Source organism: Macaca nemestrina, chromosome 17 (assembly GCF_043159975.1).
Source record: "Macaca nemestrina isolate mMacNem1 chromosome 17, mMacNem.hap1, whole genome shotgun sequence".
NCBI classification, from domain to species: domain Eukaryota; kingdom Metazoa; phylum Chordata; class Mammalia; order Primates; family Cercopithecidae; genus Macaca; species Macaca nemestrina.
The window spans coordinates 84,762,115-84,787,917 of record NC_092141.1 but is presented as its reverse complement, the minus strand read 5'-3'; the positions used below and the strand labels follow the sequence as shown (position 1 = coordinate 84,787,917).

Genomic DNA, 25,803 nt, shown 5'->3' with positions numbered 1-25,803 from the left:
AGGATATATGTACACATTCTGACACCAAACATGACCCAGAAACCATACAACTTTCTAATAGTAACCACATTGGTGGGAGTTACTAAAAATGGCTTTTAGTTTAGGCTGGGTGTGGCGTCTCAGGCCAGCACTTTGGGGAGCAGAGGACGGAAGACTGCTTGAGGTCAGAAGTTCCAGACCAGCCTGGCAACATAGTAAGACCCTGACTTCACGAAACAAATCTAAAAATAAAAAATCAGTCAGGTGTGGTGGTACAGGCCTGTAGTCCCAGCTACTCAGGAGGCTGAAGTGAGGATCATTTGAGCCCAGGAGTTCAAGGTTGCAGTGAGCTATGATTACGTCACTGCACTCTAGCCTGGGTGACAGAGTAAGACTGTATCTCCCAAAAAAAAAAAAAAAAAAAAAAGCTTTAAAAAATAAGGGAAAATAAAGCTATAATTGGTGGTAGGTAAATATTTGGATGGATCTGACACACTACACAGCTACAGAGATGTGGCTTCCAAATCTTCTAAAGTGATCCTGATTTAGAACATTCTCTCTGACAGAAAAAGCAAGCTCAGGGAGTATTATTCAGGCAAATAAAGTGTCTAGTGAATTTCTAAGTGTGTCTGAACCTCCTTTGATCCCACACTGGCCTTTAGTCAGAGTAAACACAATATGATCTTATGGCCACTATGAAGCCCCTAGATGCAATGAAACTCCCGACCGCACCTGTGCACACACGCATGTGCACACACACACAGCAACCCACAGTTCAGGTGCTACGCGCACTCAAGCAAGTCAGTGTTTTACAGTGGGGGAGCCAATCACTGGCAATTATTTCAGCCCACTTTTCACTGGGGCTCACTGGAACATTCAGACACCTGTGAGCTGTCCTGCCCCAAGAACTAACAAGAGCCAGGAAGGTGTGCAACTAGTCTGTGTGTCCATGGTCCCTTCTTTCTATAATTGTCCCCTTGCCCTATGGGGCCTAGAGCTGGTGAAACTGAGGAAGGTTCATGTAAGGGTCACTCACATCACTGATTTTGTTATTTTTTTGAGACGAGTCTCGCTCTGTCACCCGGGCTGGAGTGCAGTGGCCGGATCTCAGCTCACTGCAAGCTCCGCCTCCCGGGTCTACGCCATTCTCCTGCCTCAGCCTCCCGAGTAGCTGGGACTACAGGCGCCCGCCACCTCACCCGGCTAGTTTTTTGTATTTTTTAGTAGAGACGGGGTTTCACCATATTAGCCAGGCTGGTCTCGATCTCCTGACCTTGTGATCCGCCCGTCTCGGCCTCCCAAAGTGCTGGGATTACAGGCTTGAGCCACCGCGCCCGGCCTACATTCGATATTTATAAGGATATATGTACACATTCTGACACCAAACATGACCCAGAAACCATACAACTTTCTAATAGTAACCACATTGGTGGGAGTTACTAAAAATGGCTTTTAGTTTAGGCTGGGTGTGGCGTCTCAGGCCAGCACTTTGGGGAGCAGAGGACGGAAGACTGCTTGAGGTCAGAAGTTCCAGACCAGCCTGGCAACATAGTAAGACCCTGACTTCACGAAACAAATCTAAAAATAAAAAATCAGTCAGGTGTGGTGGTACAGGCCTGTAGTCCCAGCTACTCAGGAGGCTGAAGTGAGGATCATTTGAGCCCAGGAGTTCAAGGTTGCAGTGAGCTATGATTACGTCACTGCACTCTAGCCTGGGTGACAGAGTAAGACTGTATCTCCCAAAAAAAAAAAAAAAAAAAAAAAGCTTTAAAAAATAAGGGAAGGCCGGGCGCGGTGGCTCAAGCCTGTAATCCCAGCACTTTGGGAGGCCGAGACGGGCGGATCACGAGGTCAGGAGATCAAGACCATCCTGGCTAACACGGTGAAACCCCGTCTCTACTAAAAATACAAGAAAATTAGCCGGGCGAGGTGGCGGGCGCCTGTAGTCCCAGCTACTCGGGAGGCTGAGGCAGGAGAATGGCGTGAACCCGGGAGGCGGAGCTTGCAGTGAGCCGAGATCGCGCCACTGCACTCCAGCCTGGGGCACAGAGCAAGACTCCGTCTCAAAAAAAAAAAATAAATAAAATAAAATAATAAAAAATAAGGGAAAATAAAGCTATAATTGGTGGTAGGTAAATATTTGGATGGATCTGACACACTACACAGCTACAGAGATGTGGCTTCCAAATCTTCTAAAGTGATCCTGATTTAGAACATTCTCTCTGACAGAAAAAGCAAGCTCAGGGAGTATTACTCAGGCAAATAAAGTGTCTAGTGAATTTCTAAGTGTGTCTGAACCTCCTTTGATCCCACACTGGCCTTTAGTCAGAGTAAACACAATATGATCTTATGGCCACTATGAAGCCCCTAGATGCAATGAAACTCCCGACCGCACCTGTGCACACACGCATGTGCACACACACACAGCAACCCACAGTTCAGGTGCTACGCACACTCAAGCAAGTCAGTGTTTTACAGTGGGGGAGCCAATCACTGGCAATTATTTCAGCCCACTTTTCACTGGGGCTCACTGGAACATTCAGACACCTGTGAGCTGTCCTGCCCCAAGAACTAACAAGAGCCAGGAAGGTGTGCAACTAGTCTGTGTGTCCATGGTCCCTTCTTTCTATAATTGTCCCCTTGCCCTATGGGGCCTAGAGCTGGTGAAACTGAGGAAGGTTCATGTAAGGGTCACTCACATCACTGATTTTGTTTTTTTTTTGAGACGAGTCTCGCTCTGTCACCCGGGCTGGAGTGCAGTGGCCGGATCTCAGCTCACTGCAAGCTCCGCCTCCCGGGTTTACGCCATTCTCCTGCCTCAGCCTCCGGAGGAGCTGGGACTACAGGCGCCCGCCACCTCGCCCGGCTAGTTTTTTGTATTTTTTTTTTTTAGTAGAGACGGGGTTTCACCGTGTTAGCCAGGATAGTCTCGATCTCCTGACCTCGTGATCCGCCCGTCTCGGCCTCCCAAAGTGCTGGGATTACAGGCTTGAGCCACCGCGCCCGGCCCACATCACTGATTTTAGAGAATATTCAAGAGTACAAAAAAGCCCCATTCATTCTCCCCCAAATCATATAATACCTTGACTTTATTCAAAGTTTTTCTGGCCGGGCATGGTGTCTCACACCTGTAATCTCGGCACTTTGAGAGGCCAAGACGGGCAGATCGCTTGAGGCCAGGAGTGTGAGACCAGCCTGGCCAACAAGGTGAAACCCCATCTCTACTAAAAATACAAAAATTAGCTGGGTGTGGTGGCATGTACCTGTAATCCCAGCTACTCAGGAGGCTGACACACTACAATCGCTTGAGCCCAGGAGGCGGAGGTTGCAGTGAGCTGAGATCATGCCACTGTACTCCAGCCCAGGCAATAGAGCAAGACCCTATCTCAAAAACAAAAAAAAAAATAATTAAAAAAATAAAACAGAACAAAAAACCCACAAAGTTTTTCTGTACATAGTTAGCCTGAAAAAGCTAGCCTGGAAAACCTCCAGTTTTATGACTTTAGTAATATGTTTAAACTAACATGTTCTTTGTACAGTTTTCTGTACAACAAAGTATTTGGCCCTAAACTGAGTGGGTCAGTTTAGAACATACATCCATCATATAAGATACAAGCAGTATGATGGAGGCGCTACAAAGACTGGAGAATGAAATAAGAATTCAAGTGAATGTGGAAGAGAGAACTGTTCTCTGAAGATGCTGCCGCCCCGTGCATGCCCTAGGAACGGAAGAATCTATTTTAGTGTGGATGCAACTAAAGAAGGCATTCAATCAGGGCTGTTGAAGCAAGGAGCAATGCAACTGAAAGCAGTGACACAGCCCAGTTCAAATAATGGTGAACAGTACCTACACTGTGCTAAGTGTCAAGCACTGTTTTAAGCACTTTACATATATGAACTCATTTATTTCACCCTTATAACAACCCCATGAGACAGGGAATATTCCTATTCTCAGGAAACTGATACACAAAGAGGTAAGTCACTTGCCCAAGATCTCACAGCTAGTAACTGACAGAGCTGGGCCTCAAATCCAGGTGGTGTGACCCTGGAGTCAGTACTCCTAACTACCATGCTGACTGTTAAGAAATGCTTAATTTCTTTTCTTTTCTTTTTTTTCTTTTCTTTTTTTTTTTTGAGACGGAGTTTCGCTCTTGTCGCCCAGGTTGGAGTGCAATGGCGTGATCTCGGCTCACTACAACCCCCGCCTCCTGGGTCCTAGTGGTTCTCCTGCCTCAGTCTCCCTAGTAGCTGGGATTACAGGTGCCTGTCACCACGCCCAGCTAGTTTTTTGTATTTTTAGTAGAGACAGGGTTTCACTATGTTGGCCAGTCTGGTCCCGAACTCCTGACCTCAGGTGATCCACCCACCTCAGCCTCCCAAAATGCTGGGATTACAGGCGTGAGCCACCATGCCCGGCTAACTAAGCATTTCTTAACTGAGCTAAAGGAAAAACAAGAGTAGTAGCAAATAAGCCTCAGTGACTCTCTGAAAGCTGTTTAGAACATGTCGGAGAGTTTCGCACAGGCCATAACTACAATACCATAAAATAAGTTGCTGAAATAAAAACAGAAATGTTCACTTTAGCATGCTCTACTGGATATTTAATATACATTTTTTGTGTTCATTGTAAAGTACTCTTACTTCAATAGTGAAACAGAGGTTAGTTTGTTTTTAATCAGGAAATACAAGTACTGGTCTCTAATTTATACTATATTTAGATCGTCCGATTCACACAAATCCTGAAGTGGCAGGCCGCCAGATGCCTGGCACCTCTTAACAGTAGAAGTGACATCAGAAACATATGGTAATGTTCTTACCAAAATTAATAAATGCTTAGATATAACAACGACTACTTAAAACTTCTAAGTCACAAAACACCATGCTAAAGGTTTTTATCAACCTCTTCTTTACAGAACATAACTACTTCTCTTATGTGGGGGTAGATTTGTGAATAGGCCAAAATTTCATAGGAAGGTGGGACATGGACCTTCCCCCTCCTCATTAGAAGTCATTTTGTCAGGACTTATGGTGGCTATATGGTGTTTCAAATGCTAACAGGAAACAAATGAGTCAACTTATGCACATGAAAAGTAAACTGTGAATAAAGAATAAGAAAGGGGAGGAAACAGTTCAATAAGTTCAGATACAACTTGATGATACTGTCACAGGCTGTCACAGGCCTCAGTATCTTCTTTATGTCCTAAAGAAATTGAGCCACCAACAGGAAAAAAGGTCACCTCACAGAGAATGCTGTGAGATTTTTAAGTTGCTAGACTCCTTTCCATCTTCTCCTTCTCCTCAGCTCTTGATACTGCTGTCAAATTCTACACACTGGCAAAGAAAAAAGGGGTGAAAGTTGAGGGATTTTATAGAGAAATAATAAAAAGTTTGTTGTGATTACTTGAACTAATATAGTATAGCCACTGACATCATTTTAAATCCCTAAAACACATGGCCTGTCCTTAAATGCCCAGGTAAACCTTCAAACATTCACAATGCCGGAAGAATGGACTCTATTACATTTTAGTAAAAACAAACTTCTCTTCCACCTCCCACCCACCCCAGGAAGTAGACGTGATTCATTTTATGAAGGCATTGGTAAAAATCTGCTTGTTCCCTGGAATGGCTATCAAGTTGGAGACGAGGTAAAGTATAATTACCAACACCTAGGAGTCTCAAACTTGTTTTCTAAATACATATCTCTTATCTCAAAACATCTCCACAGACTTATAACATGGGGGCATTCAACTACAATAGATACACAGGGCCTAAGCCACTGAGAAAGCTGGGAAAAGGGCACCAAGGAGCTTTGTGCAAACCACAGACTTTCCCACACTATTGCTGCTGAGCCTTGGCAATAGGCCATGCACTTGAAGCCCTCTCTATTGTAGGAGGGACTCATATACACTGATTTTTTAATTAACTTTTAAAAAATCTGATATATAATTCAGAGAGCACACAAACTCACCACTTGTAAGTGTACATTTCAGTGGTTTTTAGTGTATTCACCCGTGTTATGTAACCTTCACCATATCTAATTCCAGAACATTTCCATCACCCCCAAAATCACCCTGTACCTATTACCCCATGCACTTTCTCCACAGATATCTCTGTTGCCTATGCAGGTATTTTAACATGACTGGCTGGGGTGAATCTATAGAGTATCCATACAGTAAGAAAACAGAAGCTCTGCTGTCCAGAGGGATACTACACCTAAATTCTCGGCATTGTTAGCAATTAGGCTAATGTAATTTTTATAGATTGGCTAAGAATGGCAGAGAAACTTACATTCAACATCCATCTTCACATAACAATTAGTGTGACCCAAATTCATCCAAGATGTTAAAAGAAGGGAAGACAATCTACTAGGATTAGCCATAACTGTCCATAGTTGCAATTTCAAAACATAGAAGATGCATACGGATAGTGGGAAAACCTCCTTTAGTATCAACCATAGCTGGATTAAAAAAAAAACAAAAACAAAAACAAAAAACTTAATCATTAAGCAAATATTGCCCAGTGTGGGAAAATAATCACTAGACCAGTCCACTATTTAATGTAATGCAGCTTTAAATGCAACCTTACTGTCATCACTCTTGACCTGGAGTCTCTCCTAATGAGAAAAATTACCTTTAGGCAAAGGTCTGGCAGGAAAGCCTGCAGATGTGCGCTGTGCTGCTCAGGCTGTGGCAGGGCTCTAGTTACCTAAGCGTGCTCATGGCTTCTACGACACACAGGAAAGAGACCTCACCTGCAGGCATCAGGGTGTTGAAAAGCGGGAGGACGTGTAGGTCCACGAGGGTATCTTGCTTTTGTGCACTTATCTGGGGTGCTATTTGCAGAGAAGGAGCTCCTTTACAGAGTGTGCCCAAGATGGATTTCTCTAAGTTGCTCTCAGAGTTGTCCAGCTGCCCTCACCAATAAGTCACAGTCTTTGTAGGATGATAGAAACCACCAGTCAAAGCAGATGCATATGGGTTGTGGGGAAGCCTTCTTTAGTATCTAACATAGCTGGATTAAAACAAAAAAACTTAACCATTAAGCAAATCTTGACTTTAATAATTTAGATAACAGCAAATATCAACTAGGTGTTAAGCTTAAGAATCTACCCTTAGCAAGGGCACTTAACACTTGTTAATGGGGATTTTGTGGGATTAAATGAAGGCTACAATGAGCTCCTAATTTCTGTCCTGCAAAAAATCAGTTCTACTTGATAAACAAGTAAATAAGATCCAGAAGTGTTTCTCGGTAATGTAACTCGTTCTCGCTGAGGTTGCTTAGTAACGCTTCCAATGACTTCTGTTGTGCAACAAGTAGTACTCTACTAACTCTTGTACGATTTTATTGTAATTTGCAATAATGACTTAAATACATATTCATGTCCAGGATTTTCCAAAATACAATCAGATGCAATCAAGTGAAGTTAATGACATTTATATAATACATAAACTGAAAATAGATCTATGGAAGTATTGCTACATTATCTTTGTTTAATTCAATGCCCAGGAAACCAGTCCTAAATTGAAATGATGCCTAGATAGACGAGGCTATAAAGTATTTATTCTCTGTCTACCTATAAGAAATCACCAAGTGGCCAGAAAACTCCTGCAAACCTTCACTAAACTAGAATTTCATTTTCCTTTAACATGAGGGCATTAAGAAGTCTGAGAATCGACTGCTGTCACTGCAGTTGATGGCATGAAGATATGATTGGTCTCTGAGGTATACTTCCTCTCATGGGGTGAAAACAATGAGGTCAGAAACTCGGAGAGTTTAATATTTATTTCTTTATTTTTATTTTATTATTTTTTTCAAGCCAGAGTCTCACTCTGTTGCCCAGGCTGGAGTGTAGGAGCGTGATCTCGGCTCAGTGCAACCTCTGCCTCCTGGGTTCAAGCGATTCTCCTGTCTCAGCCTCCCGAGTAGCTGGGATTACAGGCATGCACCACCATGCCCGGCTAATTTTTGCATTTTTAGTAGAGATACTAAAAATTGCCATGATGGCCAGGTTGGTCCCGAACTCCTGACCTCAAGTGATCCATTCACCTTGGCCTCCCAAAGTGTCGAGATTACAGGCGTGAGCCACCACGCCCAGCCAATTATTTATTTATTTTTCAGATAGGGTCTTGTCACCCAGGCTGGAGTGCAGTAACATAATCTTGGCTCACTGTAGCCTCAATCTCCTGGGCTCAGGGATCCTCCCACCTCGGCCTCCTGAGTATCCAGGACCACAGGCGCACACCACCACACCTGGCTCATTTTTTTAATTTTTTTTTTTTTTTTGAGACGGAGTCTCGCTCTGTCACCCAGGCTGGAGTGGGGTGGCCGGATCTCAGCTCACTGCAAGCTCCGCCTCCCGGGTTCACGCCATTCTCCTGCCTCAGCCTCCCGAGTAGCTGGGACTATAGGCGCCCGCCACCTCGCCCGGCTAGTTTTTTGTATTTTTTAGTAGAGACGGGGTTTCACCGTGTTAGCCAGGATGGTCTCGATCTCCTGACCTCGTGATCCGCCCGTCTCGGCCTCCCAAAGTGCTGGGATTACAGGCGTGAGCCACCGCGCCCGGCCTCGTTTTTTTAATTTTTAGTAGAGAGGAGGTCTTGCTATGTTGCCGATGCTGGTCTGGAACTCCTGGGCTCAAGTGATCCTCCCGCCTCAGTTTCCCAAGTTGAGATTATAGCTACCACACCCAGCTGGATATTTAAGATGGTAGTTTTTCTGTGACCTTTCAAGAATATATATATATATATATTTTTTGAGATGGAGCCTGGCTCTGTTGCCCAGGCTGGAGGGCAGTGGCGCGATCTCAGCTCACTGCGACCCCCGCCTCCCGGGTTTAAGCAATTCTCCTGCCTCAGCACGCACCACCACACCCAGCTAATTTTTGTATTTTCTTTTTATGTTTTTGTTTGAGATGGAGTCTAGTCCTGTCACCCAGGCTGGAATGCAATGGCGTGACCTCGGCTCACTGCAACCTCTGCCTCCCAGGCTCAAATGATTCTCCTGCCTCAGCCTCCTCAGTAGCTGGGATTACAGGTGCCCGCCACCACACCCAGCTATTTTTTGTATTTTTAGTAGACACGGGGTTTTACCATGTTGGCCAGGCTGGTCTCGAACTCCTGACCTCGTGATCTGCCTGCCTCGGCTCCCAAAGTGCTGGGATTACAGATGTGAGCTACTATGCCATGCTCAGCTATACACTTTCAATAGTATAACTGTTAATACAGCAAAAAGCCAAAAGGTAGCTAAACTTGCAGATACATTTTGAGATGATTGCTACAAAAGTTCTCTTTTTTTTTTTTTTTTTTTTTTTTTTTTTTGAGACGGAGTCTGGCTCTGTCGCCCGGGCTAGAGTGCAGTGGCCGGATCTCAGCTCACTGCAAGCTCCGCCCCCCGGGTTTACGCCATTCTCCTGCCTCAGCCTCCCAAGTAGCTAGGACTACAGGCGCCCGCTGCCTCGCCCGGCTAGTTTTTTGTATTTTTTAGTAGAGACGGGGTTTCACCGTGTTCGCCAGGATGGTCTCGATCTCCTGACCTCGTGATCCGCCCGTCTCGGCCTCCCAAAGTGCTGGGATTACAGGCTTGAGCCACCGCGCCCGGCCAAGTTCTCATTCTTAAATGTTTTTATAAACTCTTCCAATATACAAGACAGTATGTTATCATAAATAAAGCTGAATTAAATTCATTCTTTGTCAAATGAAAAGACAAACTGTCGGCTGGGCACGGTGGCTCACGCCTGTAATCCCAGCACTTTGGGAGGCCTGGGTGGGCAGATCACGAGGTCAAGAGATCGAGACCATCCTGGCTAACACTGTGAACCCCCATCTCTACTAAAAATACAAAAAATTAGCCGGGCGTGGTGGAGAGCACCTGTAGTCCCAGCTACTCGGAGGGCTGAGGCAGGAGAAATGGCGTGAACCCGGGAGGCGGAGCTTGCAGTGAGCCAAGATCGCGCCACTGCACTCCAGCCTGGGCAACGGAGCGAGACTCCATCTCAGAAAAATAAATAAATACATAAATAAATAAATAAATAAAAATAAATTAAAAAAAAAAAAAAAGAAAAGACAAACTGTCTAGTAAAAGGAGGTCACAGGCCGGGCACAGTGGTTCATGCCTGTAATCCCAGCACTTTGGGAGGCTGAGGTGGGCAGATCACGAGGTAAGGAGATCAAGACCATCCTGGCTAACACAGTGAAACCCCATCTCTACTAAAAATACAAAAAATTAGCCGGGTGTGGTGGCAGGTGCCTGTAGTCCCAGCTATTCAGGAGGCTGAGGCAGGAGAGAATGGCGTGAACCCAGGAGGCAGACCTTGCAGTGAGCTGAGATCGTGCCACTGCACTCCAGACTTGGTCTCAGGGGAAAAAAAAAAAAAAGAGGTCACATGGTTTTTGTCTTGGAAGAATAATAATACATATACATGATCGTTTTACTAAGTGCTAAGCAAATACTTGGAGCTGTACAATAGAGGAACTTCTGACATAACTGTTTTCTAAAAGGACTGGATTCCTCAAGTCCAGCACAAGTGCCTGCTACACCAATTTGCTGAAAGGATTATTCCAAAGTTTCCCTTAAAGCAAGATTATTCAAGAGTTTAGAAAAAAAAAAAAAAAAAGAACAAAATTATCCTTCAGACTATGTTATGAATAATCCTCTTGGTTTAGGAAAAGGAGGGCTCAAACTGAGAACTTCAATTTCAGCACAAGATTGAAGGGGCAAGAATGGGAAACGAATGGGAAAGTAATTTTTTGCTTGGTGTATTCAACTTGTGTTTGCCAAGATTGCCGTTATGGTAAATGAGACTCAATTATCACACAAGTGTCTCTGGATTATTGCGAAGACTACTGCATGTTACATAATTTCAAATAACATCAGGTATAAAACTATACAAAATTAATTTACATATAAGAAAGGCCAGGTGAAGTGGCTCACACCTTCTCAGACTCAGGCCTTCCCATGCCACTGTACACCAGCCTGGGTGACAGAGCAAGATCCTGTCTCTTGCTCTATCCAACAAACCTGGGCGACAAAAATAAATAAAAAGCAAAAATAAAAGTGGCTGGGCGCAGGGGCTCACACCTGTAATCCCAGCACTTTGAGAGGCTGAGGCGGGCAGATCACGAGGTCAGGAGTTCAAGACCAGCCTGACCAACATGGTGAAACCCCATCTCTACTAAAAATACAAATAAATAAATAAAAGTTTAAAAAGGTAAAAAATTTGACAGGCAGACGGGCACAGTGGCTCACGCCTGTAATCCCAGCAGTTTGGGAGGCCAAGCCGGGCAGATCACAAGGTCAGGAGTTCAAGACCAGCCGGGCCAACATAATGAAACCATCTCTACTAAAAATACAAAAATTAGCCAGCCATGGTGGCGTATGCCTGCAGTCCCAGCTACTCAGGAGACTGAAGCAGGAGAATCGCTTGAACCCGGGAGGTGGAGGTTGCAGTGAGCTGAGATCACGCCACTGCACTCCAGCTTGGGCAACAGAGTGAGACTTCGTCTCCAAACAAAACAAAACAAAACAAAACAAAACAAAACAAAACAAAACAAACCTGACAGGCAAAAACACAAATATTTAAAAGGAGTCTATCTCTGTATTCAAAATGGGATCAATTATTATCAATGAGGCCGGGCGCGGTGGCTCAAGCCTGTAATCCCAGCACTTTGGGAGGCCGAGACGGGCGGATCATGAGTTCAGGAGATCGAGACCATCCTGGCTAACACGGTGAAACCCCGTCTCTACTAAAATACAAAAAAAAATTAGCCGGGCGAGGTGGCGGGCGCCCGTACTCCCAGCTACTCGGGAGGCTGAGGCAGGAGAATGGCGTGAACCCAGGAGGCGGGGCTTGCAGTGAGCTGAGATCTGGCCATTGCACTCCAGCCTGGGCAACAGAGCTAGACTCCGTCTCAAAAAAAAAAAAAAAAAAAAAAAATTATTATCAATGATCAATTATTATTCCACTCTGTATGTCCATGTGTACCCACTGTTTACCTCCCAAGCAGCTCAAAATCAAACTGCTCCCATCCCCTAACTCCCAAGGGCAATAAATGAATTCACCTTATGGGGGCAGGGGGAAGCAGGTAAAGAGGTATGTGCCTGTAGTCCCAGCTACTCACGAGGCTAAGGCAGGACTGCTTGAGCCCAGGAGTTCAAGTCCAGCCTAGGTAACATAGTGAGATCACATCTCTCGTTTTTTTTTTTTTGGACAGAGTCTTACTCTGTCGCCCAGGTTGGAGTGCAGTGGCACTATCTCGGCTCACTGCAACCTCCGCCTCCTGGGTTCAAGCGATTCTCCTGTCTCAGCCTCCCGAGTAGCTGGGACTACAGGTGTGTGCCACCAGGCCCACCTAATTTTTCGTACTTTTAGTAGAGACGGGGTTTCCATGTTGGCCAGGTTGGTCTCAAACTCCTGACCTCAAGTGATCCACGCACCTCAGGTTCCCAAAGTGCTGGGATTACAAGCATGAGCAACAGCACCCTGCCCATGTCTCTTTTAAGAGAAAAAGAAAAAAAAAGGCTGGGTGTGGTGGCCTGCCAGCACTTTGGGAGGCCAAGGCCCAACAGTAGATTGCTTGTGCCTGCTTGATCACAGGAGTCTGAGACCAGCCTGGGCAACATGGCAAAACCACGTCTCTACAAAAAATACCAAAACAACGTATCCAGGTGTGCCTGTAGTCCCAGCTACTCAGAAGGCTGAGGTGGGAGGATCACTTGAACCAGGGAGGTCGAGGCTACAGTGAGCTGAGATCGTGACACTGCACTACAGCCTGGATGACAGAGACCTTATCTTAAAAAAAAAAAAAAAAATCAGAGCCAGCAAGTGTGCTGGTTCCATCATATGTGTCCTCATGCTCCCTGCACCTCAGCCCTAGGACGACTAGGGGATGAAGTATGCCAAGTCATCACAGCTTCTGAATGCTGGTAAGTCTAGCAAGAAAGACCACTGATTTCTATCTCTGATTTTTGGAAATAAAAATATAAAAACACACATACATACGAACAGACAAGGAGATAAGAACACCTACAACCTCCCATCAAGCTTGGCTATTTTACCTACTCCTGCTGATTTCCTAAGACACCTCAAGAGCCAGGTCCCATTACTCTGTACTTACCCACAAGGAATGGAAAGGCAGGGTTTTTTTGTTTTTGTTTTTTGAGACGGAGTTTCACTCTTGTCACCTAGGCTGGAGTGCAGTGGTGCGATCTCGGCTCACTGCCACCTCCACCTCCCGGGTTCAAGCGATTCTCCTGCCTCAGCCTCCTGAGTAGCTGGGATTACAGGTGCCCACCAGCACACCCAGCTAATTTTTTGTATTTTTAGTAGAGATGGGGTTTCGCCATATTGGGCAGGCTGGTCTCGAACTCCTGACCTCCGGTGATCCGCCTCGGCCTCCCAAAATGCTGGGATTACAGGTGTGAGCTACCACACCCGGCCTGAAAGACAGGTTTTAAACAAATGAGCATCAAGAGGACAAAGACTCAGACACTGACATTTACTCAGCTGTTCACTAGTTTCACCTGTCAATTCCAAAATAAGAAAGCCTTTCTAATACAGATTTCATAGTATGCTCAATGACAACACAACACAGAAACACAAGTTGCTGAAACCAAGACTCTCATGACTCAAAATGTGTTTATTTTACTAAAAACAGTGATCTGAGCAACCAGAGAACATAAAGAAGTTCCAATTACGTGAAGTTTCCACCTTCGAAAATCAAGACTACACCATTCAACTAATCAGTAGTCTTTGAGCTAAAAACATCTCACCAAAATCAATGGAAAGACTGCGAAAGATCTCCAGTAAGAAAGGACCAGGAAAGCAATGTCCACATCAGAAAAGGAATGGTTAACCTGAGTCAGACTGTAGTCAAGAAGCTTAAATGATTCCAGCCAACAACATAGAATCCCACAAAGAAACCATACACTTCCTATAACCAATGTTCCCCAACCCCAGAACAGTTTCCCAAGGTCTTCTATATAGCAGGAGTTCCTCCTGTCTGGTTTGAGTTCTTTCTACTCCAACAGATGATTCTGTTCTTCGTTCACTGAACAACTTAAGAGCTGTTCAACCCCCCAGGTTCCAAAACCTCTCGCAGCTGGGGATCCTTTTAAAGATGCACATCGCTCAGAAGCCCATGGGGAAGAGAGGCATTCAGAGCATCAGGGAAAATGGAAAGCAACATTTTGCTTAACACGAGAAACCGCCCCTTATTCATCTTTCTCCCACATCACCTAACTAGGGAATGCTTAATGTGACTTGAAGGAAATGAAGACAGCGACCTAAAAGCACACAGATGCAGACTTCCAGGAAGAGGTTTTCCCATCTTGCTGGACCCTGTAGTGTCGGTATTTGGGGGTCCCTCTAATGCCACATTTCTGCTGAGCCTGCAGACATACTCGGAACCCATCACCTTCGGGCTCCCAAACTCAGGCTCCGCACAGCCCGCGAGGGAAACGGTCATGGGCACGCACCGACACGTTTCCATCTTTGCATGTTTATCTACGTCGACTGGGAATTCAAGCAAGGGTGGCCCTCGTGGACAACCTACGAGCCTTAGGGACACAAAAGGCTTCCTGTGCAAATTGCATGGAATCTCCTGACAGGATTTCGCGCTAATGATCATTCATAGGTGGGTTCTGGGGCCGGGCCCCACGGAACTCGTCTTGGTTGTGTCTTGGACTTCTCACTGCCCCCCAAGGGAGCCTACTACTGTGGTTTTATGGTCTGAGGAACAGTTAGGCCTCGAAGGCCTGGCCTAGGGAGAGTGCACTCTGCATCCCGAGCTCCCGCCTTCCCCACTCAGCGGCCGGGACCGAGTTTCCCGCCCCACAGCCCGACCAGAGGTTGGTGGCAGTTGGAGGCAGTTGGGACCGGCCCCAGCAGGTTGGAACCGGTCTGGGCCGGGCCGGAGGAGGAAGGGGGGGAGGAAGAGGCCGCCTCGCGCTCTCCCTGCGCGCGTGACTCACGCTGGCCGCTGACGTCAGGCGTGCGCGCGCGGCGGGGGGGGGCTCTACGTACGTGTAGTGCTGCGGTTTCTCGGGCTGTGCCTGCAGCACCTGAGCGGTAGCGGCCGGGGGCGCCGAGGAAGCTGCGGAGCCGCCGGGCCCGGGGCCCTTCGACATGGTCTTGTCTTCCTGCCTCTTCGCCGCTCCCCTTTTATTATTCAGTCTGCGCGGTCCGCGCCGAGGACCCAGTACGCCTGCGCCGCGCCACGAGAACGTGAAGACCCCCCACACGGCAGCATGGGTTGCTGGGAGTTGTGGTTCTATGTCCGACTGGAATTTTACCGTCGGCAGAGGGTTGCTGGCAAAGCGCGGGACCACAATACCCAGGGATCCGTGCTGCTAGTGTCCCGGATGCTGAGGGCCTGCGACGGCTTCTGGGAATTGCAGTCCGGTCGCGTTTATCCTTCTTACCAGCGCGTTTTCAGTTTCAAAGGGAAGCCTCTCCATGAAACTGGAGCCCCTGGAGGAGAAGGGGGCCCAGAGCTAGGGAGGCCCTAGCGACTTCTGCGAAAGAGTTCCAAGTATAGTTTCACTGCCAACGGTGTCATAACTACTTTGCCTTTATACTTAGTACATCTTGGGTCGGTTCTAATGCCAGCTCAGAGCAGTGCCTCCAAGCAGGGCTTAAGAATCTGTATTGTCGGTTCTTTAGTTCTGGGCCCTGTGCTGCAGGCACCTGCAATCCGACAGCAACCTCTTCATCCTTGCGGCGGGTCTAACCTGAGAGGGATTGAGAAAGCTTTGCTAAGGAGGAGAGTTCCCGCGCCTTTGCCGAGGCGCTTCATTTACCTTTACCAGCCTCGACACCTGGAACTCCACGACTTGTGTGCCTTCTCAGCCTGACACCTGGCCTGACCAACTTGCTTCCAGTACATTAAGGGCCAAGGACGAATTTAATCTCCGCCTAGAATAGTCTCTGAGGTACATTGACAAATTGCAGGCAACTTGTCAGTGTTGAGAAGCATCATAGTGTCCAGAGGAAAGGCCTGGGTTTGAGTAGGGCGTGCCCGTATTTATCCACTCTAGTTTTCTTCTCTGGACGTCAGCCTTTTTACTTGGGACATTATCTTTCCCATCTCTGCTTCCCACCAGTCAAGCAAAGTTCTTTACTTTGTAAAATAAGCCAGATGCCCCAGACCTAGGCATTTTTTTCTGTGAGTTTTAGAATGTTCTCGTAGATATTTTAACAGTTATCATTTAACTTTTGTTTTTCATATTGAATCTATTTTAAATCCACTGGTTTTGATTTATATTTTCTTAGATGGGATTACATTAGCAAATGATTATCTCATTAAAGAAACACATTCCAAATAACCTTAGGGGTGAGGGGTGGTGGGGCTAATGGAAAATCGTTAACGTTTGAGTGACACATATTTTATTTAGCTCCAAGTTCCCTCACATCAGAAGCCACATTACAGAGTTGAGAAACTGGTATTTCCTAAATAGGCTAAATCGTTTAGCCACTAGGGGCGTTTGAAAAAAATTACAAAAGGACGAATACAAGTTGTAGTATATTGCTTTAATCCTATGATTAAACGCAACTTAATTGGTTTATGTTAGCCTCAGAATACTCAAGTGTGATCTGACTGAGGAAATAGAGGTCACAGCACCAGATTTTAAATAATGGATGTATACCATGAGCTTTAGAATAAGAGTGTACTGGGAGAATTGGGAGATGATCTCATCCAAACTGCTTAATTGGCAAAAGAGGAAACCGAAACCCAGAGAAGCTAAGTAACCGCACAAAGTTACTCAGCAAGTTGGTAACAGAAGAGGAACTAGGACAGTAGCCTACAAGGCTACATCACATTTGCTGTTGGGTTCTGTTTGTTTTCTTTTTTTTCTGCTATTTTTTTCATTGCATAGAGGTTTTTGGTTCTTCCTCATTTCCTGTGTTGCTTTTCCTCCCTTGTACCAATTTGGAAAAAGTGAAACATACCTGTGTGACTACCAGGTAAGAGAGACAGACTTTTTTTTTTTTTTTTTTTTAAACGGAGTCTCACTCCATTGCCCAGGCTGGAGTGCAGAGGTGCAATCTCAGCTCACTGCAACCTCTGCCTCCCAGGTGCAAGCGATTCTCCTGCCTCAGCCTCTTGAGTAGCTGGGATTACAGGTGCATGCCACAACGCCCAGCTAATTTTTGTATTTTTAGTAAAGATGGGATTTCACTATGTCGGTCAGGCTGGTCTCGAACTCCTGACCTCATGATCCGCCCTCCCCAGCCTGCCAAGTGCTGGGATTACAGGCGTGAGCCACCGCACTCGGCCTCCTATTTCCACGAATCATACTTAAATGAATAAATGTAAATCCATACCTTTTTTCTCCGAGTGGCTTTAGTTTCTAATAATTAGCAAAGCTGGAAAGAAAATGACTGTCCCTCCACACGGAGGCATGGAAATGACATGATTCTGTGTAACCTAGAAAAATCGTGAAACACAGCCAGGCATGGTGGCTGAAGCCTGTAATCCCAGCACTTTGGGAGGCCGAGGAAGGCGGATCACAAGGTCAGGAGATGGAGACCATCCCGGCTAAAACGGTGAAACCCCGTCACTACTAAAAATACAAAAAATTAGCTGGGCGTGGTGGCGAGTGCCTGTAGTCCCAGTTGCTTGGGAGGCTGAGGCAGGAGAATGGCGTGAACCCGGGAGGTGGAGCTTGCAGTGAGCCGAGATTGCGCCACTGCACTCCAGCCTGGGCGACAGAGAGACTCTGTCTCAAAAAAAAAAAAAAAAAAAGAAAAAGAAAAAAAAAATTAGTTGAAACCTATATATACCTGTTTCTGCTACTTTTTCTTTTAGTGGTTTGGAATATTTGTTGAACCAAGCATCAGAACTATAGAGTGGAGTAGAATGCCCAAGGCTGTATTTCAATTTTCTGGGCTTTGCTTGGCTAGTCTTAACCTTAAGCCTGCTATGGTATTTTATATACTTGAGGCAACTGAAGAACTGACTATTGCAATCTACCCAAGACATTTACTTAGGCAAAGGTAGGGATTAGCATATTTACACATTTGTCATGTTTCTTCAGAAGTAATACCTGCCAGGATATGCTATTAAACAAAAGGGCACATATTTAGTTTAGTTATCTTTCGTTTATTCTTCATGGACATGCAAATACTATAGTAGGACTATTTCCTTTCTGGCTGTAGTCATTTCATTCAGTTGAAGTACATAATTCAAGTAACATGTTGCTTAAGTTACTTCTTGTTTAATCATATGGAAATAACAAAATATTTTGTGACACCTTAAAAACATACGAAACAGTTCCTCTAATTTATTAACATGTTTATTTGTATCTGTTATTTACCCCTTCCCACCCCACCAAGGGACCTGCTTCTGGTTAAAAATGTATGTGCATGATATTTGAAATACTTGATAATATAACATGATTTACTGAATTCTAATTCTCACACTACGCACTTAACGACCAAAATATTATGAAAGGTAATCTAGGGAACACATTTTATTTTACATCGGAAAATATTTACAAAAAATTTGTTAAAGTAGCCTCTCTGCGTGCATAGCATTCGCTTGATGCCTGTAAAGTTTAGACTCCTGCTCATCCTGATAAGAGACCAGTGCAATTCATTTGCATTGACTTTCTATTGCAGAGCTTTGGAACCAAGGGAAGGATCCAAACATAGCTCCATTTTATCCAATCAGAAGGGCCGCTCAGTGCTAAACTCTGATTCGTCCATTCCTCTTTGCATCCATCCAATCATTAGGCGACTTTAACAGCCAATCAGCGGCCTAGATATGCACCAATCATGGAACAGTGCCGAAGCACGGCCTTTGTGTCGGGAGATGTCAGCGCGTCGGCGAAAGCGCCCACCAATAAAAAAAGTCGTTGGTGTATGCAAATAAGGGTTCTATGACGCAGAGACGCAGCGTGAAGCGTGCCTATAAAAACGGAGGCGTCGAGGGGGCTTGGAGCGCAGAGCGGTTTGGTCGTTCGTTGGGCTTGTGTCCGTTCTTAGCTCGGCGATTGCGGCTGTTCCTCGGGCAGCGGAAGCGGCGCGGCGGTCGGAGAAGTGGCCTAAAACTTCGGCGTTGGGTAGGCGTTCCTGGGGTTGCCCGCGGCTGCAGGTTCTGCCAACCGTTGCCGCCGCGGGCCGCGGCCGTTGGGAGCCGAGCGGCGGGGGCTCTTCGGGCCGCTGGTGTCGGGTAGGGTATGGGGTCGGGAGGTTTCCCCTTGGGGCTTTGTTCCGGAACCGCGTCCCCGCCTTTTCCTGGCGGTGATTCAGAGGTCCCGACGCCGGATTCCGGGCAGTCGGGCCTCCGCCCGTCAAGGAAGGGAAGTGACTCCTCCCTGTACTCCCCCTCCCGGGGGAGGCTGCCACTCCTTGCAGCCTGAGTCATTAGGGGAGGGGGAGGAGGTTGGCGGCCCTCGGCCATCTGCCGCCGCGAGGTGGGGCACGGGGAGGCGGGAGGCCCGGCGGAGGGGCCAGGGCCTGTTCCCCCGCAGCCCCGGGGTGCGGCCCGGGTGAGCGCGGCGGCCTTACCTTCGGGGCGTCTTTCTTAGGTGAAAGAAAATGGCCCGAACCAAGCAGACTGCTCGTAAATCCACCGGTGGGAAAGCGCCCCGCAAACAGCTGGCCACAAAAGCCGCCAGGAAAAGCGCTCCCTCTACCGGCGGGGTGAAGAAGCCTCATCGCTACAGGTAGGCCGGGCGGGGAAACAGTGGCCCGTCGGTGGACGGCTTTGTGCGGCGGCGTCTGCTCACCCCTCCCGTGCTCGCTGTAGGCCCGGGACCGTGGCGCTTCGAGAGATTCGCCGTTATCAGAAGTCGACCGAGCTGCTCATTCGGAAGCTGCCCTTCCAGAGGTTGGTGAGGGAGATAGCTCAGGATTTCAAAACCGACCTGAGGTTTCAGAGCGCGGCCATTGGTGCGCTGCAGGTAAGACAAAGGCCTGGAGTCGGGGGAGGGCTGGGCGGTTTCCGCTCCCCGAGGGGGATTAATAGTGTGGCTCTTGTCCTCAACAGGAGGCTAGTGAAGCGTACCTGGTGGGTCTGTTCGAAGATACTAATCTGTGTGCCATCCACGCTAAGAGAGTCACCATCATGCCCAAAGACATCCAGTTGGCTCGCCGGATACGGGGAGAGAGAGCTTAAGTGAAGGCAGTTTTTATGGCGTTTTGTAGTAAATTCTGTAAAATACTTTGGTTTAATTTGTGACTTTTTTTGTAAGAAATTGTTTATAATATGTTGCATTTGTACTTAAGTCATTCCATCTTTCACTCAGGATGAATGCGAAAAGTGACTGTTCACAGACCTCAGTGATGTGAGCACTGTTGCTCAGGAGTGACAAGTTGCTAATATGCAGAAGGGATGGGTGATATTTCTTGCTTCTCATGATGCATGTTTCTGTATGTTAATGACTTGTTGGGTAGCTATTAAGGTACTAGAATTGATAAATGTGTACAGGGTCCTTTTGCAATAAAACTGGTTATGACTTGATCCAAGTGTTTAACAATTGGGGCTGTTAAGTCTGACCATACATCACTGTGATAGAATGTGGGCTTTTTCAAGGGTGAAGATACAAGTCTTAACCACAGTGTAACTTACAGTTTCCTTTAAAAAAAAAAAAAAAAAGTAAACCTGGCAGCTATAGAATACACTATGTGCATTTATAATAGCTATTTTATATATTGTAGTGTCAACATTTTTAAATTAAATGTTTTACATTCACAAGTGGTGGGGAGTCTTGTCATTAAGGTGTGTGTAATTTAGAGTCCAGTTGGTTTTCTTCTGACTGCACTTGTTCTCATAGTAGTAAAATGCTATGCGCATTTATACCTTGCATAAGTCCTCATTCTACCACATGTTATCTAACCCTCTAGCTGATAATGCAAACACTAACTGGGGGATTTTATTTATAAGGGCTCTAGAAAAAAATACAAGTTATTCACACCAGCATCATCTATTAACTAATATTCTGAACTAGTTAGTGCAGCTTTTCATTGTGTTGTGTGGTTGGTCTCATAACTAGGTTGAGTTTTTCTCCTCTGCTAAGAGGAAACAGTACCGAAGTTCTTTTTCTTGTGGCATTTGTATTATAAAATCTTGCTGTGGGGGAGGAGCATAAAGCTCCAGCCCACTGAACCTCTGCCAATTAAGATGGTGTTGGGTTAGGTTACATCTGGTTACTGTCCTGGGAAAATCATTTTTATAGAGATGGCCTTCCAAGTGGTTTTAAAATTTATCTTATTGAAGTTTTTAGGTCAATTATGTATGTTGACTAAATTTACAAATAAACTTGTTTATCCAACTAAGTGTCCAAAACCTAAATTGAATGTGCTAAGTTTTCACATGTCCCATTATCTAGGTCCTTGTATACTAATGTTTTGAGCTTAGTTCATTTCAAGTGTTGCTTGGTAGACAAAGGAACCTTTTATTTACAAAGATACTGTAGAAAGCATGTGAACAGCTCTCTGCTTTATTAAGATGCCATAATATTGCCGTATTTGCAGTGTGGGTTAAGACAAACTATCAAGAAGCTTTTCCCCCCTTCCCGTTCCATAGCATAGAAGCCCGCAGGTGTAGAACTCACTCTTAAACTTCAGTAGGAAGCCAGTTTTCTTGTGCAATGATGGCCCAAAAGCATAGTATTTGGATGTCAGCGAGACAGCATGAGAGCCAGCAGTCATCAAAGCATTCCTGTTTGAATCTAGCGACTGCTTAATGTTCTGCCGCATTAAAATTGCTTTCTCGAAAGTTTGGGTTAGTTTCAAATTTAAGAGTTTAGAGGGAAGGTAGAGTAGGTATCTTTCAGGTCGTGATAATGAGCTCCTATGAAAGAATGTAATGTAGTGACCCTCTTTTCTAGAAGATTCATAATCAGTTCTGGAACAAGCACACTTAAATGGTTCCTCACAGTGTGTTTCAGAGTGAGATTAAGATCAGACGTTGGAATGTGCTATGCTCTGGAGTGTCTGGAAACGAAGTACAGAAACCTGGCTATGGTGATGAGTTAGCTTCTGTTTACTACCTGTGACAACCCAAGTGAGTGACACTAGTGAACCTTCTCCCGTAGTCTGCAGGCTGGCATAGAAGGTTCTCGGATTATATTGGGCAGCTTGCAATCTGCCGAAGTAGCAACTTGCCTTTCCACACTTGGCTTGAGCGCTCAACCCAGAAGGCAAAGAGAGCTTTTGGTTGTAGGCAGCTGCCTGTATGGCATATCCCTCGGTAAGGGTAAAGGAGCAGAGGCAAAGGAGAAAAGCAGAAGTTGGAGCTGATGCAGGTATTCTATGCCCTTGATGGATGAGACTAAAATAAAATTTTTGAAGTTAAGATTTTCTCATTTTGTCGATGGTTTTCATTCGAATGATAATGTCTTTTAAAAAGTTTGGGGAAATGTCCACAAAGCACTCACTTCTGATTCAGCTGGGGCTGGGACGTGCGCATTCAATAATAAGGAAGCTCCCTATTGAGGTGACCTCAGTGACAGGTTCCCCGGGACAGTGCCAATCTGTGCCTGTTGGTGTATTTATTTTGAGGAGTCTCTGTTGCCAGGCTGGAGTACAGTGGCGCGATCTCGGCTCACTGCAACCCCCGCCTCCCAGGTTCAAGCGATTCTCCTGCCTGAGCATCCCGAGTAACTGGGACTACAGGCAAACGCCACTACACCCAGCTAATTTTTGTATTAGTAGAGATGGGGTTTCACCATGTTGGCCAGGATGGTCTCGATCTCTTGACCTCGTGATCCTCTCACCTCGGCCTCCCAAAGTGCTGGGATTACAGGCGTGAGCCACCGTGCCCGGCCAGTGTATTTACTTTTTAGAGACGGGGTCTCCCTATGTTGCCCAGGTTGGTCTCAAACTCGAGCTCCCAAAGTGCTAGGATTACAGGTGTGAGCCGCTAGGCCCGGCCTGAAGTGTATTTAATAGTGCCTCTGTTTACTGTCCTCTGTCCCAATTTGGCAAATTATGCAGTCGTTCTACCTACCCATAGCATGGTGACGTGAGGTGGGGACCCAGTGAATCTTGTGTAGGGACATGTCTCAGGAAAATAAGGTCAAATTGCTTACCCACCAATATTCTAATTATACCACCTTCAATCTGCAAATGGGACGTAATTTGTTTTGTCCCTTAAACTTCAATCATCTGGCCCACATAGCAGTCAGTTTGGGGATGAAGCAGGGCTGTTTGACGCAGCACCAGGGGTCCACAGTGTAACTACAAAATAGAGAAAAGGAGGGGTGAAGAGGAAGATGGGAGAAATAAAGGGCAACAAGTGTTCCCTCACCAAGAGTGGACCCGGCTTCTGACGTGCAACTTCATCATGAACAAGTGGTCTTCCAGCCACCTTGCCGAAGACACAGGCTAAGGGCTTCAGGACAAGTGGAGTGGCTTGGTTTTCAGAATTACTGGGGGCCAGAGTCCTGTCAGGACCTTGGGTAATTTTAGCACCTGGCCCACTGGTCCTGGCCTAGGGACCATCAGCCAAAGGGAAGAGGAGGCCCTGAATGGACTGCCTGGATTGGAAATTAACAGTTTCCCACTCATCAATTCACTGGATGATTCCCCAACAGCGGTCTCTGCTGCTCAGCTCCCCCTGCCTGGCTCCTTGCACGCACTGCCCGGTGTCAGGTGTCAGGGTGGGGTCTTGCAGCCCTGGGAAAACAGTCCCTTTCTCCTGAATCACCTTCAGGTAGGTCAGTAGAGGGAGGAACACCACGGAACACCCGTCAGCTGTCTGCAATTCAATCAGCAGGAAACAAGGGCTTGCCCTATGGTTTCTGCAAGATGGTCCTGGCCTGTGTTCAGATTCAGAGACTGAGGCCTATGGCCAGTCTAGCCCGCCATAGAGAAGCATCAGGTGAGGAGTTTTCACCCCTTCTGCAGTTGTCTTACAGGGGGTGCTGTGGTCCACCCGGCATGAGATGCTTGAGCCCCTATCCTGGGCACTCTCTCCCCATCCCTTGGGGCGGGAGCATTTTAATCATCTTGCCAGAGGAATCGCAGCCCACCTCTCTCAGCCCCACCCCAGGCACTGATCAGTCCCACTGAGGCTGAGCTGGGTGCACCTTGCCCGGGCCCTCACAGCCTCTTCCCTCACCCCTATGGTGCTCCTGCCTGCTTCTGTGGGCATTCCTCAGGGAGATGCCCTGATCACAAGGATGTCACCAGCCTGGACCACTCTTATCAAGCTGGGCCTGGCTTCTGACCAGCAACAGCTGCACGAAAGCTGGCCTTCCAGCGTCCTCCTCCAAGGCAAGGCTAGAAGAAGGGGAGAAGGGGTAGGTCCCTGTCGGGTTGCCAACCCAAATTCTACGGCATCCTCAGAAGACTAAGGATGCCCTCTTCTTGGGCCGGGTGGCTGGCCTTTTCCCTCCCTGATCCCTTTGTCAGCAGGTCTGGGAAATGAGGGAGGCTGCAGGCCGAGGTGGGTGCAGCTGAGACAGCTCTGTGTTTATGCACAGAGGAGTTTGTACAAGGCCTCTATTGCGAGGGGCTGTGGTGTGAGAAGGGGCTGTGGAGTGAGAAGGGGCTGTGGTGTGAGAAGGGGCTGTGGAGTGAGAAGGGGCTGTGGTGTGAGAAGGGGCAGGGTACTCCTGCTCCCTGTGGTCCTGTTGATGGCCCAGCAGCCCCTGGCTATCAGTGATCCCACCAGACACTCTCCCTCCAAGCAAAGAGTCACAGAATTTCTCTGGGATGCGCCCCAGCAGGTCCTGGTGTCTTCATCTGAGCACTATGCCCAGTGGCCAGCAGGGGCCAGTCTTGCAGATCATGCACACCTGGGAGCAGCGCTTCTTAGCTGTCTCCCCAGCAGAGGTCTCTGCACGCGAGCCCAGCCTGCCTCCTACTTCATAACCCCTCCCCATGGAGAAAGCTAAGAGGTCCTACAGTCACCCCCTACTGGGAAAGCAAGAAGTGGGGGCTTCAGTGAGGCTGTAGCTCCTGGAGGAGCAGTAAGGCCATGTGTCATCTGGAAAAGGGTGCAGAGAGAGGGACACGGTGAGGCAGCCAGGGTCTGGGGCCTTCTCGCTGGCAGCTGCTAGCTCTTATCAGGAAGCTGCAGTTCTGGGGATACACACAGTGGGATGGAGGGTGGGCAGAAAGGGAGAGGTTCACCTCAGACATCACCAGTACCAGGGACAAGAGGGCTCCGGGGAAGGAGAGGGAGATGGGCTGCAGGCTTAGGGCAGGTGGCCTTTGCTGAGGGGTGTGTGAGGGATTGTGCCTGTCCCCATGGAGGTGGAACCTGGGCTTCGTTAAATCCCTATTCACATACCACCTCCTACGTTGGCCACACTTTCCCTCCATAAGCTCCTCTCTGCCAGGCACTGAGCCATGGGGCCAAGCAGAGGGGTCAGGAGGGGCTTGGGTCCACAGCCCAGGCATCACGGCCCCCACAGGGCTCTCCCTCCCCAGTTCTGCACCTGCAGCTAGTCTCAATCCACCTGCCCACTGCCAGCGGCCTGAGGCGTGGGCAGCTGCAGTGCCAGCCAGCAGCTTTCCAGCCAGTGTGAGGCGCAAGAGGAGACAGCCTCGGCCCTAAGCCGTCAGCTGCACCTTGTAGGTCTGGACATGCTCCTTGGCCAGCAGCAGGGTGGCTGTCAACCTAGAGGGCGGAACTTCAGGGAAAGAGTTGGGGCAGCAAACAGAGACAAGACCTGCAGCTGGGTTATCTGAGCAGGGGCATCTGAGACCGGAGGGGGACGAGAAGCTCCGGTGCTCCGAAGGCAGGGAATGAGTGTATCTGCCTCTGGAATCATGCCTGGCACATAGCAGAAGTTCCAGGAGTGACTGCTGACCAAACCAAACAGCCCCAGCAGCCCCCAAGCACAGCTGGCTGGATCTGCTTCCAGTATTGG

The 25,803-nt window shown here is 47.3% G+C and overlaps 2 protein-coding genes and 1 long non-coding RNA gene across 6 annotated transcripts in view; 1 reads left to right on the top strand and 2 right to left on the bottom strand.

Moving 5' to 3' along the window:
- The window catches only part of LOC105469175 (unk zinc finger), a 45,585-nt gene extending 30,365 nt beyond the window's left edge, over window positions 1–15,220 (bottom strand). The window contains exon 1 of one of the 3 annotated variants that reach the window (XM_011719877.3): window positions 14,999–15,220. In XM_011719877.3, the coding sequence (XP_011718179.1) occupies window positions 14,999–15,102 (104 nt within the window). In that variant the 5' untranslated portion in view covers window positions 15,103–15,220. The remainder of the gene's footprint in view (window positions 1–14,998) is intronic. The other 2 variants (XM_011719874.2, XM_011719875.2) reach the window with 2 other exon arrangements.
- Window positions 4,554–14,967, bottom strand: LOC105469177 (uncharacterized). The gene is made up of 4 exons (XR_979844.3): window positions 14,452–14,967; window positions 6,731–6,990; window positions 6,268–6,436; window positions 4,554–5,310 (listed from the first exon to the last, which is right to left on the bottom strand). It is a non-coding gene; the product is annotated as an uncharacterized lncRNA (long non-coding RNA).
- Window positions 15,221–18,883: 3,663 nt separating the features above from the next.
- On the top strand, window positions 18,884–21,252 carry LOC105469173 (H3.3 histone B). Of its 2 annotated transcripts, none has more exons than XM_011719873.3 (4): window positions 18,884–19,038; window positions 19,507–19,644; window positions 19,728–19,881; window positions 19,968–21,252. In XM_011719873.3, exons 2-4 carry the CDS (start codon window positions 19,517–19,519, stop codon window positions 20,094–20,096), a joined length of 411 nt encoding a protein of 136 aa, XP_011718175.1. In that variant the 5' UTR covers window positions 18,884–19,038; window positions 19,507–19,516; the 3' UTR covers window positions 20,097–21,252. The 2 variants fall into 2 exon arrangements, with proteins under 2 accessions (XP_011718175.1, XP_070939694.1); XM_071083593.1 differs by lacking the exon at window positions 18,884–19,038 and adding an exon at window positions 19,130–19,148.
- Window positions 21,253–25,803: the final 4,551 nt, after the last annotated feature.

Coding starts and splice junctions, on each gene's coding strand:
- LOC105469173 (XM_011719873.3), top strand. CDS start 19,517: ATGGCCCGAACCAAGCAGACTGCTCGTAAATCCACCGGTGGGAAAGCG. Junction 19,645..19,727: donor AAGAAGCCTCATCGCTACAG/GTAGGCCGGGCG, acceptor TGCTCGCTGTAG/GCCCGGGACCGTGGCGCTTC. Junction 19,882..19,967: donor CGGCCATTGGTGCGCTGCAG/GTAAGACAAAGG, acceptor TGTCCTCAACAG/GAGGCTAGTGAAGCGTACCT.